The sequence below is a fragment of the Branchiostoma floridae genome, chromosome 2 (assembly GCF_000003815.2).
Source record: "Branchiostoma floridae strain S238N-H82 chromosome 2, Bfl_VNyyK, whole genome shotgun sequence".
Taxonomy (NCBI): Eukaryota; Metazoa; Chordata; class Leptocardii; order Amphioxiformes; family Branchiostomatidae; genus Branchiostoma; species Branchiostoma floridae.
The window spans coordinates 8701817-8720708 of NC_049980.1; the positions used below are offsets into that span (position 1 = coordinate 8701817).

An 18892-nucleotide genomic window follows, 5' to 3' on the forward strand; every position below is an offset into this window, starting at 1 on the left:
TTGATAGGCTGAGAATCAGACTAATCGCATGTAGTACACAAAGGCCTTCTCCTCATCCCCCACCTGCCCTGCTGCCTCAGCTGCTGCAAACAGCTTCTTCGCTGTTTCTGCATGTCTTAAAATATCATACAAAAACTCTTTGAAAACATTTCAATATCTATCAGACATCTTCCTCAAAGCTTCTAACTGGATCTACTTCTCGCTGCTATATGTAGCCAATGTAGAAATTACAATCAGTATGACCTACCAACATGATGAAATTATTTTCAGATATTCTACAACTATTCCACTGTATAAGTACTTAGTACGTTGTATCCTAGAATTGCACAGACCTATGACCCCAAATGCAATGTAGTTAATACATGGAAATTGTGATTGAAATAGAAGGGGAACAATGAATTAAATATGTCTGATGTTTGGCTTATGATACTACAAATTAAACTATGTAAGTTTGAACATAATGTATTTGTTTCATGTCCAATGAGTTCCAGTCAGTAGGCTAGAATATACGTCTGCAATGAACCATTCATTCACTCAATACAATTAGCCAAGCAAAAGCGTCAGACCATGGTCGTTGAAGCTTAATGTAAAACTTCATGACGAATATAAAACATACTTCAATATCCAGCCTCCAGCCTTAAACTCCACGTCTGCCAGTTGGTGGAGGGAGTCAAAGTCATTGGCCAGGTACAGCGTCTTCTTGGGCTGCTGGGTCATCTTGTCTCCGTGAACCTTAAACTGTACCACCCAAGACTGGGAGGAGTCCTGCGCAAAAGAGACCGATGAAGAATCATCTGGCACATTTAGCCAAGGTAGATTTGAAGTTGGCATCATCCTTTTTGTACGAGGTATAGGCTAAAAGCTGCTCCTCACTCTAGGTTAATATGCTCTTCCCACAGTAATACTACACATAGAACCCTTAAGTAACCTTACAGTCATTCTTATGATGATTTACAGACACAAAAATTCCTTAAGCCCTTTGGATTATGGCCTTTCTGAGTCATTGGTAATTCCAAGGACAGTGCCATTGTAAATTGGGGGGAAAATTCTATCAGGTTTTTATGTTAATGAAATTATACTGATGACTTTGTCCAAGTGGAATAAAAACTTAACAGTAGCAATTTCTAAAACAATTTCTAGAGTATACATGAGCATTTTACAGTTAAAAGATGTTCTATTTATTGCTTTAAAATGCAAGTAAAATCTCCCACATGGACACTTCCACTAACCTATCTGCCTTACCCTAATGTCATTGTATGATAGAACAGAACATCACATGAGTGATGACCTAACACACAACGGGTCCCCTGACAATTAGGGCCCACAACAGTTGCCATGGCAACATTACGTTAAACACAACAGCTGGGATTCCCGACACAAAAGATATTCGCATTATACCGGCAGTCATTCATTCACACTGTAGCTGTCACTGGTAGTGTAACATTTTAATTTAGGTCAATTTGCACAATCTGACAAAACTTTGTTGCCTGGATTTTCTTAAGACATTGCATCATAACAATTGTTTTTAGATATCCGTGTGTTAAACTGCAGCTATATAATGTCATGATATATGCCATGTATGAAATATGATGTTTTAGATCCATATCAGCTCATGCCTGGTACAGGGTTGGACTGTCATGTCACGCAATCCCCATATCAGTGATGTCATAGTACAGGATGAATAATTGATAAGAGTGCTTCATGTCAAAGCCCATTTTCTTCAACATGTCAAACAAGCTCATTAAATTTTTGCTCATGATTCCATGCAAATGACATTTCCAGATGATTCCTATGATTTCAAAAATTTAATATTAGTCACATGACACAAGTGGTATGGCTTGGATTTGTGTTCTAATCTAAAGATGAATAAGTGCCAAATATTGTGCTATAATTGAAATTACATCTTTTGATTCTGTGTTTCTATCGTTGTACTGTACCACCGATCTTGTGCCCTTGGGAAAGGCACTTTACCCGACTTTCCTCACCTAGCTCAGGTGTAAATGAGTACCTAGCGGCGACTAGTGGCAGTGTCAGGCCTTTGTGGCAGTGGCAGGCCTTAGGGGCATGTTCGGGCATGACGCACCCGCCATGACACATGAGTCAGGGGTAGGAGGAACCCCTTGCATCCTTGGTCGGAAGTCCTCCTAGGAGACGGAAACTCCAAATAACAAACCTGCATCTGCTGGGGCCGTTTTACATGTGGCATTCAATTCTGTCCCTGTGAGACTTAGTGTGCCAGTAGACGAGAGGGTGGAGAAGGGCATGCACATCCCTCCTTCCCCTTAAAAAGTCGCGTGCAGGCCAGACAGAGCAAGTATTAACTGTCTGCCTACCATTGTCTTCCGAGACAGATGGATGCCAACATTGTTGTACTAGGAGCTTATCTGACATGTGATCTCACTGAGTGTTGCGCATGTACATTGGTTTGATAATATCAGTCGCAACACATTGTGTTTTCAGTCTCGGATATTCAAGTTTTTCATTGGCGCCATGTTGGATTACCGTTTATGTTGAAATGTTGCTACTATAATCCAGGTCACCAGGGGATAAAAGACATCAATGAAAAGGCCTGCAGCAATAATTTGCCAGAAAACACCAGGTACAAAACGACTTCATGTTTTTACATGGCCGGCATGACCGTGATAAAGGAAACTGAAAATGTCTGTACTTGTAGTAAAGAAAAAGCAACTGACCATGACAACAGACAAACTTTAACGAACTCAAAGAAGATTCTCTGTCTCATGGAGGCATGGAAAAATCTTAAACATATAATCTTACTTAGATCTAAAGTTATCAAGTTATCATCATGCATGGGGAGGGGGGGGGGATTATGCCTGGCCTGGTGATCATGATGATGATTTTCTGTACTGCATTTCTTAGTACAAATGTACTAGGATGTTTGTCTGACATAACAGGTATTACAGGTCTATGCCCAGAGTTTAGAAACTACAGAGAATTGGCGTGATTTCCGTATTACCTGTCTTTAGCGAGCGGGAAACATTCTGACACCGAAGTTTCGATCGGAAGATTGCAGGAGAACTTCAAAACACTTCTTCACTTCCGGGTTGGTGCATCACGTGACGTCATCGGAGCGCCCTACAAAACATATTAAATTTGACCGCCGTATTCGTGCAAGTTTCTTACCGTGTTTGGGACGCGTTCGATTGTTGTCTCCTCAAAAATACAATCATTGCGATCAGTGTATGACGATGATACCATTTTTAGTCGGCCGCATCATCGGTCATTGACCTCAGTTAACCCCATGACATTTCAACTCTTGCGGCAAGTTGCGCTCCGCAGGAGATGACCTACATGTGACTGTGTGTATTGATTAAAACTTTAAAGGTTGTTTTATAGACCTTCCTGCCGTGAGATAGTTTTCACGCCGTACGTGGAAGATTGCCTGTAGCTGTCTGGATGTAGTACCGTTGTCGTCGGACGTAATTTTGCTTTCCTGGGCCAAATTCTTGTGGTAAGTTGTGTAATAAATTTAAGGGGAGGGGCGGGTTAGTCACAACTGGTGGTATACACCAGCACGTTGTTGTAAGCACTTGCAAGTTACTGTGTGGGAATCGGGATGTCCTAAGTCGAGGCATGCCTGCTTGAGTGTCTATATGCAAAATGAGATGCTGTGGTATGTGGAAATATGAATTTTTAACGGTTTGCAACGTTTGTTTATAGCAAGGCCATTTGAAAACTTTTATTTACTACAATTTTATAAAACGACAAGAGGGGCGAGTAGAACAGAAAGAAACAATATAATATACAAATATCCTGACGGACCCGGGAATCAAACCCTGGCCGTCAGATCACAACCCTAGCAGCGTAACCAATCGACACAAAAAGCCTGACAGGCGTTTGGCACAGTTAGGGCTACTTGAACCCCCACTGTTACATTTAACTAAATTGATGGAAGATGGAAATTGCTATCTTTGGAAATGGCGGTGAACACTGGTTTCGAAGACTCGTACGTTAGATTGTATATAGGAGGGAAACAGTTGCCATCGAGGAGTTCCATAGTTTGGCTGTAAGGAGGAAAGAAGCTGTTGCTTTAGAAGAACTTTGAGACTGTACTGGTAATTGAACAGTGGTACAACTAACTGAGGCGACTAGGCATGGAAGGACGCATTTACTTGTATATCATATACTAGGCAGGAGGACTCAGTACTAGTTTATGATATTCAAGTAAAATATGTCCTTCCATGCCTAGTCACCTTGGCTGTATAGTGACTTTATATACTCTGAGCCTAACCTCGCATCATCTATGATCATTGTACTTTCAGGTCCATAAGAAATGGGACACTTCAGGCGGGCAATTAATGGAGTCGCCATCTACTATGTAGGTCTCCAGGGCTACCTGGTCTACCATCTCAAAACAGCGCCCCCTAACAATGTGCAACCAAACTGGAGCGATGGCAGTAAAGGCATGTTTCACTCAGGGATGGAGCCCATGACAGACAAACCCAAGGTAAGTTGAGGTGATACATTCAACCTCTTCACCCTGTGATCCCCCTGTTCCTATAAAGATGGTGTGTCTGGCCTAAAAGGGGAACTAAGCTTGTAATTGAAAAGCAGACTATACTGTGCTAATTATACCTCAGTCAAGGTTCTTTTAGTTTTACATCAGTCCAGCTGACTTTCCCGAGAATGGATTTCAAGGAATTCTTCAACAAATTAGACAGAATCAAATGGGCATTTAAAAGTTACGGTCAATCTTAAGAAGGTATATAATATATCAGATATATCAGAACTGATTGGGACATGGCCCCATGTGATGTCACCAGTTGGGTTGCCATCAGCACAGTGTAAATTTCAAACTGTGGGAGAGCCCTGAACTATGATGGACTCTGACTATGATGGAGCTTGACTCTGTGTAGAGTGTAGTCGTAGTAGTAGTATGAAGTAGAGTGTAGTTAGCTGGTCAATTACAAGTTTATCTGCCCTTTAAGATGGTTATGCCAGAATAATTAATGATTTTGCATCAAGTTAAGTGCGGTAGAATATGTTTTAAAAAGAATGAGCCATGAAGTAAGATGTAAAACATGTATCATACTGTTTTTCTATCACAGTTGGAAAGTGCCACCCCAGAGTCCAGGGAGCCCATGGTACAAGCCGTCCTCAGCCTGTACCAGTGCAAGCCTTCGCTGGGGGCGATGGAGTTCTACGCTGCTGATGCCACAGTTGAGGACCCTTGCTTCCTCTTCAAGGGGAAGACAGAGATTGCAGCTGCCTGGTACAACATGGTGAAGGTCATCCCCACATCAGAAACACTGAGCTACAAAGTCGACCATTCCGAAGACTGGGTTCGCATCTGGATGAACCAGAAGTACTGCCTACGCGGTATCGGACTTGACATCACGCTACCGTCCGTTGCGTACCTAACGTTGACAAGGACTGATGATGGGAAGGAGCTCATCATTAATCACACAGATGAGTGGTACGGGAAACCCCTCCTGGAGAGGAGCAATCACTTTGGGTTTGAGCTGATAGGCACGACGGCTCGGGCTTTCCGCAGGGCACACGGTTGGGTCGCAACACGTTACAGCTGTGCACCCAATGTTAGAGAACTGTAATATGTGTGGAAATTTGCTGTATTTTGCTACTGTATCTACAGATTGTAGAATTATGAATATGGAATAAATGGAGCTTGAACGATGAAATTTAATGCCATTTCTCAATTTATTGAAATGTGTTGAGTGTGTACCACACCATTTTCTCTTTCCACTATATAAGAATGTCGAGCGAAGAAATGTGGAAATACATGCGAGTCAGTCTGTGTAACACAAACTCAGCTGCCCAGGGCTGTAACTGGCGGATGTTGGGTGGGCTGCTATAAGCAAGATTTAATCAGGCTACATACATGTGAGTGTGAGTGAGCAAAACAAATGAACAATCTTGTGGAGTGTCATCTGCATTTATTCAGACCTTGTAAGGGTAGACCTAATACATCTGACCTGAAAACACAATCTGTTTCACATTACAAAACTTCATTGATTTCTGTGAGTCGATTCCTCACAACAATGATTGTTTCCATGTTACAAAAATGTAGTCACTGTTCAGAGCATGTTGCAGCATGAGAATCATAGATTATCCCAGACAAAACAAATAAACCCTTCCCCCCTGTTAAACTGAATGAATTGTCCCAGCTACTGAGGACAACTGTGTCAACTGAGCCACAAACAGGTTCTTCTTTGGTACTGTCTCAAATGTCCCTCCTGCAATGCTTGCTGTTGAAACATTTTACACTTTTTTTACGAACTCCAATGTACCATCAAATGTGATGCTAACTTAAACCATTGGAGTATCAGGGATTGGGTACATTCAATGAAAGAGAACACTAAATGTATACACATGTATGGCTAGTGGAAGAGTTCTTGAGAAGTACATAAAGCCAACATTCATACAACTATCTTCAAAAACAACTCAACTGAGCACAACTTAGCTTTCCTTTAAACAATCTTGACAAGAGGAATTCATGTTACGGATAAGGATAAGCTTTTGATGCAGCAGCTTTCAATTTGGAGGGGCAACATAAAAAGCTTTCATGACCAAAAGATATGAATACAAAGAGTTGAAGGGAATTTCAACTTGAGTTGTCAGTGTTTAACTTCGGCATGAAGCTGTTAATTCAACACCCTTTGCTGTAACTTAAAACTGTGTTTAGTACCAGATACCCATGACAAGTTCACTGACAAACAGACAATGCATGCCTTTAGACATGAGTTTGCATGCCAATGTTGCCTGAAACAATGCAGAGGACATGTCAAGTCAGAAGGAGGCATGATTGCAACACTTGCACCAACAAGACTTTCGCATGTAGTTCTGTCTCCAAACTCTTGTACCTTTTCCAATACAGCAGTCTTGGTCAACAGTGTGATTTGAGTTTTGTGGTTTTTACAAGACAAAACACACGTGAGCAGTGGTCTGAACTCAACAGAAATCTTGAAGTTACCAATTGTATTTTGAAAAGTTTCTAACTTTACACACACACCTATTACCATGCATTTGTTTTCAAAATAATCATAGCTGAAACTGTGGGCATCAATAACTTGCAGTTTTAACTTATGATCCACTGCTCGGGAAGTCACATGTTCTATCTGTAAAACAGAAGTTGTGGGTTCCTCATTCCTTGACAAAGACTGGAGTTGGTCAGTAGAAAATTTCGTTTGTACATGTAGTAGAAAACTCTGATTTTAGGTCGTCATCTTGCCTCCCTCCAGCCTGACATAGAAAATGCTTGGCAGGTACCACCAGGAACCCAGCATCTAGTTGTCACATTTTGTTTCTACTGTTGGACCTGGTCAGTATCTGGCCACAAGCTTGCAGAGATGTTAAATCGCTGAAATTCATCGTCATAGAATTCATGGCCTATGCAAAGTGTGCATCCCTCTGGATAGCACGGGTATGATAGTTCTTTTTTACTCTTTCATATCAGTTAATATTGAATAAATACTACATATTTGGTTCAGGTAAGTACATCTTTTGTCTTTATCCAAGAGGGATGAACACAATGCAGATGACCATGTTCTGTGTGGTAGTTAAGTCATAGAGAGATACTGTAGCCATTTATTGCAGAAAGTCATCATCACGTAACAAACTCAGCGTTCGAAGAAAGGTTTGAGTAGAAAAGAATTCTTAAAAAAATGATGATACAAGTCATAATAAATGTGATGATCTTGGAGTCATAATTTTTGTAGAGCTCTGATGTCGGCCATTCTCAGTTATCAAGAAGAAATGATAGCTTTAGCAAACAGAATCCCAAGCAAACATAAGTATCAAAGACCCAACATACATCAGTTTTGTTTGGTACTAAGCTAGGGTGGGTCCAGATTTATTCCTTTGACTTGGAGCATCTCTTATAGAATATCACAAATTCAAAGATAACCCTTGCTACTGTGTGCAGTGACTTTTGAATCATCTCGCAATACACAAATTCTGCAGCCTTGCCAAACTAATACACAGAGCAACTTTCGTATAAGAGCAATCATCTGAAATTCCCAACCTCTACTGGAAGACTACAATGCTCTGTTGATACCGAAATGAAATGCTACAGGTTTCTTCTAATTTGGTACCATGTTGAGAACTTTCTGCAACAATGCAGCACAATGGGATTGCAACTGGACAGACTTGTCAAAAACAAATTTTATGGTAGCAAACTCCCACGGGAGCGTGATGTCATCCAAGTATGTCCACATCTAGACTCTCCTCCTCCTCTTCTTTTACCCTCTGCAAATTAAGGACCTGGCAGAAAAAGTACAATAGAAATGTAGTATTAGACATTTAATAGAACCTATAGTATTATCCACCCGCGACCGCGAGTGATAGTATTATCGTATTTGCAAATCCCTACATTGTTCTCATTTGGATATAAACATGAAACTAAAACACTTTTACAATAATGCAGAATTTTTTCTCGGTGGCCTTTAGTCAGGCTACTGGCTCGCCCTCTAGAACTATGTGCGAGTAAAAACAACCGTACGTCTACTTGGTTTTGGGACCAGGTCATTAACAATCATAATTATACTACATGTATACCATTAGGCTTGCCCTTTAGTATTATGTGCGAGTAAAAAAATGCTCATATTTACAATATACAGCTAACATGCTTAACACAGTTTTAAGCTCCGTTAGGCTTCTGACTGAAAAAAAAGAAGAAATAAAAAGAACACACCACAATGTTTTCCCTACCATGGTACTTCATAAGGCCACACCAATTTAATTTCTTGGTTCTCGGATTTCCCGGTCCATGTTTTTCCAATTTTGAAAAAAAAATTGGTCCCAAGGAAAACAATATACTCTTAGGTCCCTGAAATAAACGTACCGGGACATTTATTTTTTTCAGCCACAAAATCCACCCGGTGCGTTCTTATATTGGACGGTACGTTTATTAAGTTTTTGAAAATTAGAACAGGGACCCCTGAAATAGTGAAAATTTGGGATTTTTTGCCCATATTTCCTTGTTTTTTTTTGTTGTCATATAAGCCTCATCTGTTCACCCCAGACTTTTTGCAAAATTTTATTTTTCATTTATTTTCCACCGGCCGACCCAATATTTTTCTGCAAAAAAAACGAGAACCAAGAAATTAAATTGGTGTGGCCTAATGAGTAATTACATACCTCCTCCTTGCCAAAAAATCCACTTCTTTTCTCCTTCATGGCCTGTCTGTGTTCTTTCTTCTGTCTCTGTCTCAGTGCTTTCAGCTGGTTTCTTCTTTCACGAGATTGTCTCTACAAGGGGAACAAGTACAGGCTTTGACTGTGAGATTCTTACTTACGCAAGGCAAAGACACAAACTTTTAGCTTTGATACCTCTTCATGTTTGTAGTTGTAAAGTTAAAGCTTTGTTCCAACAGAACACAAAGAAAGGAACTCACCATAAAGTTTTGGTCAAACTTGTTGACCTTCTTCAGATGTAGGTTCCCATCTTTGCATGGGAACAAAGCTTAAACTTTACAACTATGGATCCTACCAACACAGATGAGCTTTCATTCAAACTTTACTTTGTGTACGGATATACTTTATAAAGTTTGAGATGGTAACATAATGTTCATGCGATGCTTAACTGACCTTTGATTCCTTAGTCTTCTCCGCCTGAGTCATGGCGTGCACATGGCCATCGCTGGAGCTGCTGCAGCCACTGCTGCTGGACTCACTGCAGCTGCTGGAGGCCGAGCTGCAGTCTTTACTTCTCTTGTCTATACAAGTCTTCACATAGTTCCGCACCTGCTGCAGTTTCTCATCATCTATCACATCTAGATCTGCATGGGAGGAGAAACGTGGGTTAGTACAGTCTTTACTTCTCTTGTCTATACACGTCTTCACATAGTTCCGCACCTGCTGTAGCTTCTCATCATCTATCACATCTAGATCTGTGTGGGAGGAGAAACGTGGGTTAGTACAGTCTTTACTTCTCTTGTCTATACACGTCTTCACATAGTTCCGCACCTGCTGCAGCTTGTCATTGTCTATCACATCTAGATCTGCATGGGAGGAGAAACGTGGGTAAGTACAGTCTTTACTTCTCTTGTCTATACACGTCTTCACATAGTTCCGCACCTGCTGAAGCTTGTCATCGTCTATCACATCTAGATCTGCATGGGAGGAGAAACGTGGGTTAGTACAGTCTTTACTTCTCTTGTCTATATATGTCTTCACATAGTTCCGCACCTGCTGAAGCTTGTCATCGTCTATCACATCTAGATCTGCATGGGAGGAGAAACGTGGGTTAGTACAGTCTTTACTTCTCTTGTCTATACACGTCTTCACATAGTTCCGCACCTGCTGCAGTTTCTCATCGTCTATCACATCTAGATCTGCATGGAAGGAGAAACGTGGGTAAGTACACTACAAGACTGTTTCGTCTTGAAAGGATGTTTAAGAAAAATGTCACACTAAGAATTTGAGACTGTCTTCAACAGGTAATGCTGGTTATATACAGTGCTGCATATCTGTACACCAGAACTGGACTTTTTCGGTTAAAAAAAGCAGAGAACCTGTTCTGGAACAAAAACTGTCTTTCGCTCATACTCTCTTTTTATTGTAAACCTTCTAAAACCCCCTTCATAGATTGTAAAATTTGTGCTGGAAACAAGATAAAAACATTGCTATGTTTGTTTTTATTACTTAGCTCTTGTGTTTACTACTTTATTAACTCTATAATTTTGCATGTAATAACATACAATGTAACATGTACCTGACAAAAGTATTTCTAGCACACATGCCATGGCATGGGTTCAAGTCCGGACTTAAGTAAACATGAACCTAAACCTCTGGACCTGAACCTGAACATGAGATTAGGTAAGTAGCACTAGTTGTATTTGACTGTTTGCAAGCCTTAAAGCCAACATCTCATATCACAGTAGAAGTTGGTAGTTATAACTTGCAGTGTTTTTCTGGCACCACTGGTAAGACCTTCAGGCAATAACGACACTGCAGGAAGACCTGCTGTGGTGCGTTTGGCAACATCTAACCTAATCTCCAAGCAGATCCTACGGTAGCATACGATAGTATCAAAAGCTGGCAGAGGAGTGAAGCTGGCTTAGGAGCGTGTTTCGCTACCGGAGCAAATGACTATTTCCTGGCCAGTTTGGTACTCTTATGCCATTGTAGGATCTGGTTGGAGATTACATCATACCATCATTTTTATCTTCTGTATAGAATCTTTAAAAAAAACTTGAAAAGGTAACTTAATGCTTCCATTCAACATTACTTTTGGCTAAGGCCATGTCAAGTCCATTATATGGATGACATCCCAAAACTGATGCGGGCACGTGAAAAAAAATGTTCGTTGAATAAAAAGTTGCCTTCACTACTTAGATTTAGTCTAAGTGGTCAGAAAGGTTTGATCAAATAACACGCAAGGTATAGTATACCACAATAAATTCTTCATTTGTGTTCTTTTTACATCTTCTTCTTTAACTTTGAAATTGGCTTAAGCATTCTAAGACATCAGTTTTCCAACATTTTTTCTTAGCAATATAAAGCATACATTTTGCAGATAATTTTATGTAATTTACAAATAACTTATTCTGTAAACAGACAAAAATTGATGTACCAAATCAATATGGCCTTATCTTTTGAAACAGCATGATGATGCATTTGTACATAAAATAAGTTTACAAGGTGATTAACCAAATGTAGGATGGGTCACTTTCCAACCCATTTGAAATAACTGTCAGTTGGCATTTCAATGGTTCAAAAGTGGTGTTTAGAAGCCTTACCTATGACAAACTCGCTGTCTGTGGGGTGGATTTTGGCATCAGGACTTATGATTCGTATGACCTCCAGCTGTTCCCGTAGGCCCATGCTGTTACTGATCACGTGACTCAGGGTCTCCACCACGCTGATCTGTTCTTCATCCGACATGTCAGTCCTGCAGAGGGCGCGGGAAAAACTGTTATCTTCTGTGGCATCTCGCAGGTAAGTGATATACCTTACATACTGTGGGAAATCCCAACTTAATCCCTGACAAATCCACAACTACCACACACAGGATTATTGTAGGACATAACAATTGTTGGTATCACATTAAAAGAAAAGTTCTATCATAATAGCATTTACCAAAGTTACTATCCACAGTTGGAAGTTATCGATGTCTATAAGCAGGGCTCGAAATACTTTTTTCTGTATACCTGAACTGGTGCAGTTAACATTGAAAATTACCTGCACCAAACAAATCTTACCTGCACCACTCTGAATTCAGGAAATATGGATCATACTAAAATGGTTCAGGAACCATTGCTATTTTTTCTTTCACACTTAACAGGTAGTAACAGTCAATGCTGCTAATAACAATCCATATACACCTAAATCATAGCATACATAATGTATAAAACCCAGTACATGGACCAGTGCAGGTAGACACCAGAAATACCTGCACAGCTCCAATTTTACCTGCACTAACCTGCATATGCAGGTGGTATTTCGAGCCCTGATAAGATATAGTCATTGCTTTGTGAGTCAATCTGCATGCCAGTGACTTCAATAGCCTAATGCAGGGCTCGCAATTCAGACCCACTTATTCTTAAAATTCAGGTGCGCAACAAAATGGGTGCACAGCATACAAGTAGCATAAAGTAGAATGTCAGCAAAAAACTAAGTGCACCAGTGCGCCCGTGGACAAAAATTAGATGCACAGCACCAAGTTTGGGTGCACAAAACTGCACTCATGTGCAAGATATTTCAAGCCCTGTAATACAGGTATGATTGCAAATATGATTTAATCAATAAAAATATAGTACATGTTGTGTATGCCTATGAACCAGCTCTTCTCAAAGGATCTATACTCTATATGATGGAATAGACAATCTAGTCTAGATTTGTATGGTATGTAACCAAACATCGGACCACCTACCATGGGACGTTGTCCAAGTGTTTTCTCTTCTTCTTGGGAGGGCTGGGTGGGTTTGGTAGGATGGGGATGCTCTCTGTTTTGTTGTTGTCATTACTCTGTGTTGCATTCACGTTGTTGTTTGTCACTTGTAGGTCCAGGTCACTGTCTGACAACTCAAAGGTGCTCAAAGAAACATGGTCTGAGAGGGAGAAAAAGAGACAAATATGCACATGAACAAGATGATCACTGATGATGTCTAGAGATACGATCCAAATCAAAGATTCCACGCAAGTATCATTTCTTCTCAGAGAATTTCTACCTGCTTAATCACAGGTTTCTCACCGGTACAGTTAAACATGGGGGTACCTATGATAAAATTTGGGCCCCAACATGTTTCAACGTACGTGGAGGGCTTTTCTGTTGTTTGGTAAGGTTGGCATAATTTCATTACAATTGGCCATTAAAATTCAGGAAACAGTGTTCCTGACGGGTATAAACTTGCCAGAATGCCCCAGACTACCCTACAATGTCCACACCTGTGCCAGTTGCTATGTTGCTTCCACATACTAAAATTCCCCCTACGCTGTGAAAAAGTCCTGGTAAGAACCTGCCTTGTAGCATGATAGATAATACAAACCTACACGTAACTGTAGTAACTGTGTCATCAATGTACAGAATGACATAGAATGCAATCTCAACAGTGTATCAATGTACAAGTCCTTCATACTCAGTCCGTCCCACCTGTTGCGTTTCCATCTTCCAGAAGGTTCAAGATGGACGTGTTTAAGTAATCTGACTCGGACCCGCTGAAGAAGTTATCCGAGATGCCTCCAACATCGATGATGGTGTCCTCATCCGCGTCGTACTCGGAGCTGGCGACCGAGGTCGAGCAGGACGCGCTGTTTCCCGTCGACAGGTTTCTTCTGTATTCCTGAGTCACCTGTTTCTCTTGTTTAACTCTGTGGAAGTAAATAAATACAGCAATGTATGTTGCAAACGCTTCACATGGAACAGCAGGGCTTGAAACACTAGCCTCCATAGCAGGCTCTTGGGGCCTCTTTTTCGTTTTTGCAATGTACAAAAAGACATGGCCAGCAAAAGTATATTATGAGCAAAAAAAGCAAGAAAAAAAGGCCCAGAAGTCTGCTATGGAGGCTATCGAAACTGTGGTTGCATCTAGCTAATCTTATAGGCCATAGAATGAAGAACTATGTACCCTACTAGTATACAGACTATTCTTCATACTAAATGTCTGAATAAGCAATAGTACCTTTCTTGTACACAATATTCTTGGAATGAAAGTGTTGGATGCCTTAATGGATTGCTTGCTTGCTTATAATATTGAAGTTAAGAAGAGAATTAAAAGATTCAAGTTCTGAAGAGAGGCTGTAAGGTTTAAGATTATATTTTACTGACATTCTACTTGATGTTATGTATGCTATGCATCCAAAATTCTTTCAGTGCACTCAAATTAGTAGGTTTGCGGCACCAATTCTCAAAAATGAATTTGCAGCCCTAAACAGCCGTCACTTTCAAGAGGAAATGCATGCACAAATGTAACCTGTCATATATCTGAATTTTGAAAAGTACTAGTAGAGTGGAAGAGCAACTATTTCTGTCATGGAAACATCAGAGCAAGGGAAGAGACGTTACCTCTCTATCTCTGCCTCTATTGCCTGGATGTCTGCGTCCAGGTCCCCTGTGTCCAGGTACTTGTGGTACACATGAGGGGCTGCCTCTGGTTCTCTGGGTGGCAACTGGGAGCCCCATGGGCTGAAAATTAACATAGATATGCATAAGAAAACATAGTCTTACTCATGGAAACTGAAATAGAAGCGATGGCAACAGAGCACTTGGAAATTGGCACAGATTCATAATTCTTCAATCCTCTGTCAAGTCTGTGTCTGGATCAATATCATGTTTCACCAATCAATCATTTAAATATGCTTTTGTTTTTTTAATGTTATCAAAAGGAAAGGCATCAAGTAGTGTGAATTACTAATTCTGATTCTAATACCAGTACTGATGATGATGATGACCATGTTGAACTTTGGTCAAGCAATTTGCAATAATGCAAAGTCTAACACTGCACAAGTTACAATACATTTATAGGTCAATGATTACAACTATCTCAATAATGAGGGTAATTATCCACTTAACCTAGCCCATGCCCTGAAAACTGATAATTGTTCTTAACAAAGGGGTATAATTTTCACACAAAAGAACTCCTCAATTTGAATGATGACCAGACAAACGTCCTGTGATAAACAAGTTGTTCCTTCCTTCAAACTAGCACAATTATGTTACCATGGCAATGACAAGCAAGCCACCAGGAATAACCTTTAGCCTTTTCAGAGTTTTCTCTGCTGCCTTAGTCTGGCACCAATGCAAATTTGCTGTCAAAAGGTTAACTCAGCATGAAAGATAGCAAAAGTAATTACCCAAATCAATGATACATGTGCACTTTCATTAGTAATGTGAGTAATAAAAGGTCTCAATGGGTTTTCATTACCAATGACAATACACTTGTGAGGTCTTTTATGGCCATGTTTTAAAACTTCCTGCATTATTTTTGTATCTTTCATATCACCAAGGAGATTCCATTCTTGATTTCTTGATTTGTTCTGTTATAGAGTTCTAATTTTGAACTGCATCTAGTGTAAATTCCATATACCAACAGGAAAATCAGAACAGGAAGATAGAACAGATAGAAGACCTGTTGATATTCAATGAATTAAAACTTTTAAAATGCAAATGAGGGTCAGACCACCAGTTGAGGGCAACAACACACAAAAAGCATGCAGCTATTGGTCAGTACTCAATCTGGTGCCAAGTTGAGTTTACAGTCATGTCATGTTTACTTGTATCCTGGCTACACATCAATGCTGATGTGTACTCTACTTCTGCAGTGCCCACCCTTGGACCAGAGACCAAGCTTACTACTAGCATGACTATGTAACTTGAACTTGCTGAAGCACACCCTTGAAACAACACTGACATATCACGGTATGTCTGAGTTAAATAAAAAGACAATTTTTCAGAAACACAGGCAATTGGTAGCTATGAAGATGTTGGAACATACACTTGTAGCTTTGATTATTGTGCACATGAAAACATAGTTCCATAAACAGTGGTGTACTAAAAGGTTGTATTTTCTCTTTAAAAAAATCATTAGTTTATGGGCAATAAAGTTTGATAAATTATATCAGTAAGTCCACAACTTTACTCTTTAGAATTCTTTCTTACCCTGCTATCAATATTCAGTACAACTATAGTTTCATTTTTCTTGATTTAAAAAAAGAAAGAGAAGAAAACAATTGCCAAATTAGCCGGTATTAGTGCTTTGTTATCATTCTAGCAAGGCTCCTCTGTGACAAGATACTAGCAATCATGCAAATAAATCCTGTAAGTGTCCACAACTGGTGTTAATAATTAGAAAAGACGATTTGGAGCATCTCAAGTCTCGGTACGTTTTCTCTGTAACGGTATATTCAAATAGTTTGTGTGAGGTTGTGAACATGATACTATGGAGAAACAAAACAAATATTCTCATTCCAATTTGCATATTGGTGTATCAGAATGTTGTGTATTTCTTGCAACACCACAGGTAAATTCATAAATTTGTGACCCGGTGTAAGGTAAGGCGATGTGGGCTTTGGGAGGGGGGCGTAGTTAGCCGTTTTCCAATCAATGAAAAAAAAAAAATTTGTTCCCGCAAAAATTACCTAAATCTGAACAACATTTCCACGCTTAGCCTAGAAGAGGCTCTTGCTGAAATACACCAACAGTATGTTGGAAAGAGAGAGAGAGAGAGAGATGGAATAAGTCTCGTTGTCCGTGTTGACTATGCGGTTCCATTTGTAAGAAGCGGTCTCCATGTGTGAATCATGTGCTAACATATTTCTGCCGGCCTGTCGCCATTTTATCCAGGATCCCAGGCGGCAACTTCCTCTGTACTCGTCGAGAATACCTCACATAGAAACACTGTACCAGAAAACCAATGTGATAGGTACATACCTTGCCACAGCAGTCGTTAAGGTCGGCTCCATAAGCATTTTCTGTGTTATTTTGGGTTTACACTTGCCGTAGGAGAAACAAAATGTGCCCACGTCCTGGCAAGCGCCACTGGGAGCGCGTTGCAGGAATACCGAGTCTAGTCGCGGGCTTTGGCTCTCCCTGTCTGGTCTCGTCTCGCGTTAACCCGTCGGCAAGAAAATATCAAACTAAGTCCGGAAACATAAGGACAACCCCCTGTTCCCGCCTGCACGTCCAAATCACGACAATGTTGCCTAAATCTCGACAATTCCGGCAACAAATTCCTAACAGGCTGGCAAAATTCACGCCCGAATATTCAACGTGGAACAAAGAAACCGGAAGTACTATTAATATCGTTCCCGGGAAAATAGAGTCACGTGGACTTCTTTGCGTGAAGATGCGAGAGGTGTACTTTTCAACATGGGAATGAAATCTCGTGTTTTATACTCACGTGATCAAGCCACGAGAGTTTGAATGAAGATATTTTCACTTCCGGGGTCACTGGTGTTTCTATCTCCTGTTCTGTGATTGGTCAGTCAACTGCACAATCTATAATCTGATTGGTCGGACGAATAGCACAGCTGTAAAATCCCCCGGATGTGCCACCTCTACACTTTCCAAGATGGGTGAGTAAAGGAGTAGAAGTTTTCTCTCCTCCTTAGTTTCCTCTCTTGTCCGGGAACAGGACAATTTCTGATCATGGAGTGCATGGTGGTTGTTTGCAAAGGTATAAGGAACGCGTGGAGTGAATATTGAAGCTGTGTGCAAGCTCTGTATTTCGCTAGATTGTCGCAAACAAGTGTGGCCATACGTCGTGGGAGAAGTTGGTGGGAGTAACCCCTTGCGCTTAGTTTTGGCTCTCTCTCGATATTAAAGCAAGGTGTTATGCACGATGTAGCCTAAATAGCCCGTGTACTTATATATGTGGTGGAGAGCAGAAAAAAACAGCAACTCTGGTCTACAAAATGAGAAGCAGTGGCCCTGCGACACTGCGTGAAGGAGACATGACTGCGTTAGCAGGGAGGAATGTAGAAATTATTTTGCGTGCACAACTTAGCCATAACTTACTGACATGTTGCTCCTTGTGAAAAGTGGTTCCATGTGTTGTTTCTTTTTTTTCCAGCCGTGCCCACTTCTGTGTCCTTTCTACTGGCATCCACCCTGTGTATCCTGCTATTTGCAGGTAGGAACAAATTTTTAAACATTTGCACATAATGTAAAATTACGATATGTGAATCAGATGAGATAACCACTTGCCAAGACTTAAGAACTCAGAACAGAGCTTTAGCCACAAGGATTCGATGTTTTTTCATAAAGTTTGCTTTAGATTCAATACCACATCATAGATTAGGATGGACTGTACATGTAGTATGCACAAGGGAACAGCATTCTAGATATACATGCACTGCCTAGCTTCATGCACACACGCACACATTTGTAACATACAGTTTGTATTGTATTCACATTACTACGTAAATGATAGTTTCAGTTGGGCATGTGCAGTTTCAGTTGGGCATGTGCAGGTCAAAGGCCCCCAAGAAGAAGATGTTGATAAAACATCTCTTGACAGTGGTATGCAAATCAACTGAACAAGAACTGTTTTCATTTCAGGTGCCTTAAACTTTGACCTTTCCCATGCTTGCTAGGAATGGTGATCAAGCTTACACTATAGTCTATGCTCTCATGATCTTATGTATTACATGCTGTCCACAGGAATGCAGATGTACAAGGTCCAGCTGGCCTCCAAGGAGTGGCTGACTATCCTCGGAGGTTTCCTGGGCTCCAACCTCTTCATCTTTGTCCTTACCGTATCCTTTGCATATAAGTATGATAAGCTAGTGATAAAGGATTGAGGTACATGATCTTTGTGAGACCTCAGGTGGTGCCTATCTACCTTCCCAGAATGCATCAATACACATCCAACAATTCACACCCCAGATGTGCTTACTGTGGCCCACAATCATATGGATTTTCTATGATACCCTTTCAAAATACAGCATCTAGTATAATATTATCAGTATATTT

General features: G+C 40.5%; 4 protein-coding genes across 6 annotated transcripts in view; 2 read left to right on the forward strand and 2 right to left on the reverse strand.

Annotated features, from left to right (window-relative positions):
- The window catches only part of LOC118409648, a gene marked incomplete in the record, with an annotated part of 18845 nt that extends 15588 nt beyond the window's left edge, over positions 1-3257 (reverse strand). The window contains 3 exon segments of the mRNA XM_035810816.1: positions 26-115; positions 617-765; positions 3145-3257. Coding sequence (XP_035666709.1) covers positions 26-115; positions 617-765; positions 3145-3219 — 314 coding nt within the window.
- A 36-nt stretch (positions 3258-3293) lies between these two features.
- LOC118405374 lies at positions 3294-5660 on the forward strand. Its single transcript, XM_035804853.1, has 3 exons — positions 3294-3472; positions 4284-4468; positions 5070-5660. The coding sequence occupies exons 2-3, from the start codon at positions 4295-4297 to the stop codon at positions 5571-5573; spliced, it is 678 nt and encodes a 225-aa protein (XP_035660746.1). The 5' UTR covers positions 3294-3472; positions 4284-4294; the 3' UTR covers positions 5574-5660.
- A 1754-nt stretch (positions 5661-7414) lies between these two features.
- On the reverse strand, positions 7415-17257 carry LOC118405367 (protein FAM199X-B-like). Its single transcript, XM_035804839.1, has 8 exons — positions 16850-17257; positions 14486-14605; positions 13574-13791; positions 12854-13031; positions 11721-11872; positions 9568-9758; positions 9118-9228; positions 7415-8241 (listed from the first exon to the last, which is right to left on the reverse strand). The coding sequence occupies exons 1-8, from the start codon at positions 16885-16887 to the stop codon at positions 8176-8178; spliced, it is 1074 nt and encodes a 357-aa protein (XP_035660732.1). The 5' UTR covers positions 16888-17257; the 3' UTR covers positions 7415-8175.
- Positions 17258-17377: 120 nt separating this feature from the next.
- Positions 17378-18892, forward strand: part of LOC118405378 (keratinocyte-associated protein 2-like) — a 4582-nt gene continuing 3067 nt past the window's right edge. The window contains exons 1-3 of one of the 3 annotated variants that reach the window (XM_035804883.1): positions 17378-17493; positions 17991-18050; positions 18581-18675. In XM_035804883.1, the coding sequence (XP_035660776.1) occupies positions 17490-17493; positions 17991-18050; positions 18581-18675 (159 nt within the window). In that variant the 5' untranslated portion in view covers positions 17378-17489. Of the gene's footprint in view, positions 17613-17990; positions 18051-18580; positions 18676-18892 lie in introns of all 3 variants that reach the window. The other 2 variants (XM_035804872.1, XM_035804864.1) reach the window with 2 other exon arrangements.

Bases quoted from the DNA above. Each gene is read 5' to 3' on its own strand.
- LOC118405367 (XM_035804839.1), bottom strand. From the start codon at position 16,887: ATGCTTATGGAGCCGACCTTAACGACTGCTGTGGCAAG. The intron at 14,606-16,849 runs GTATGTACCTAT...GTTAATTTTCAG, and splicing joins TTAACGACTGCTGTGGCAAG to CCCATGGGGCTCCCAGTTGC. The intron at 13,792-14,485 runs GTAACGTCTCTT...TTACTTCCACAG, and splicing joins ATAGAGGCAGAGATAGAGAG to AGTTAAACAAGAGAAACAGG.
- LOC118405374 (XM_035804853.1), top strand. From the start codon at position 4,295: ATGGGACACTTCAGGCGGGCAATTAATGGAGTCGCCATCTACTATGTA. The intron at 4,469-5,069 runs GTAAGTTGAGGT...TTTCTATCACAG, and splicing joins CCATGACAGACAAACCCAAG to TTGGAAAGTGCCACCCCAGA.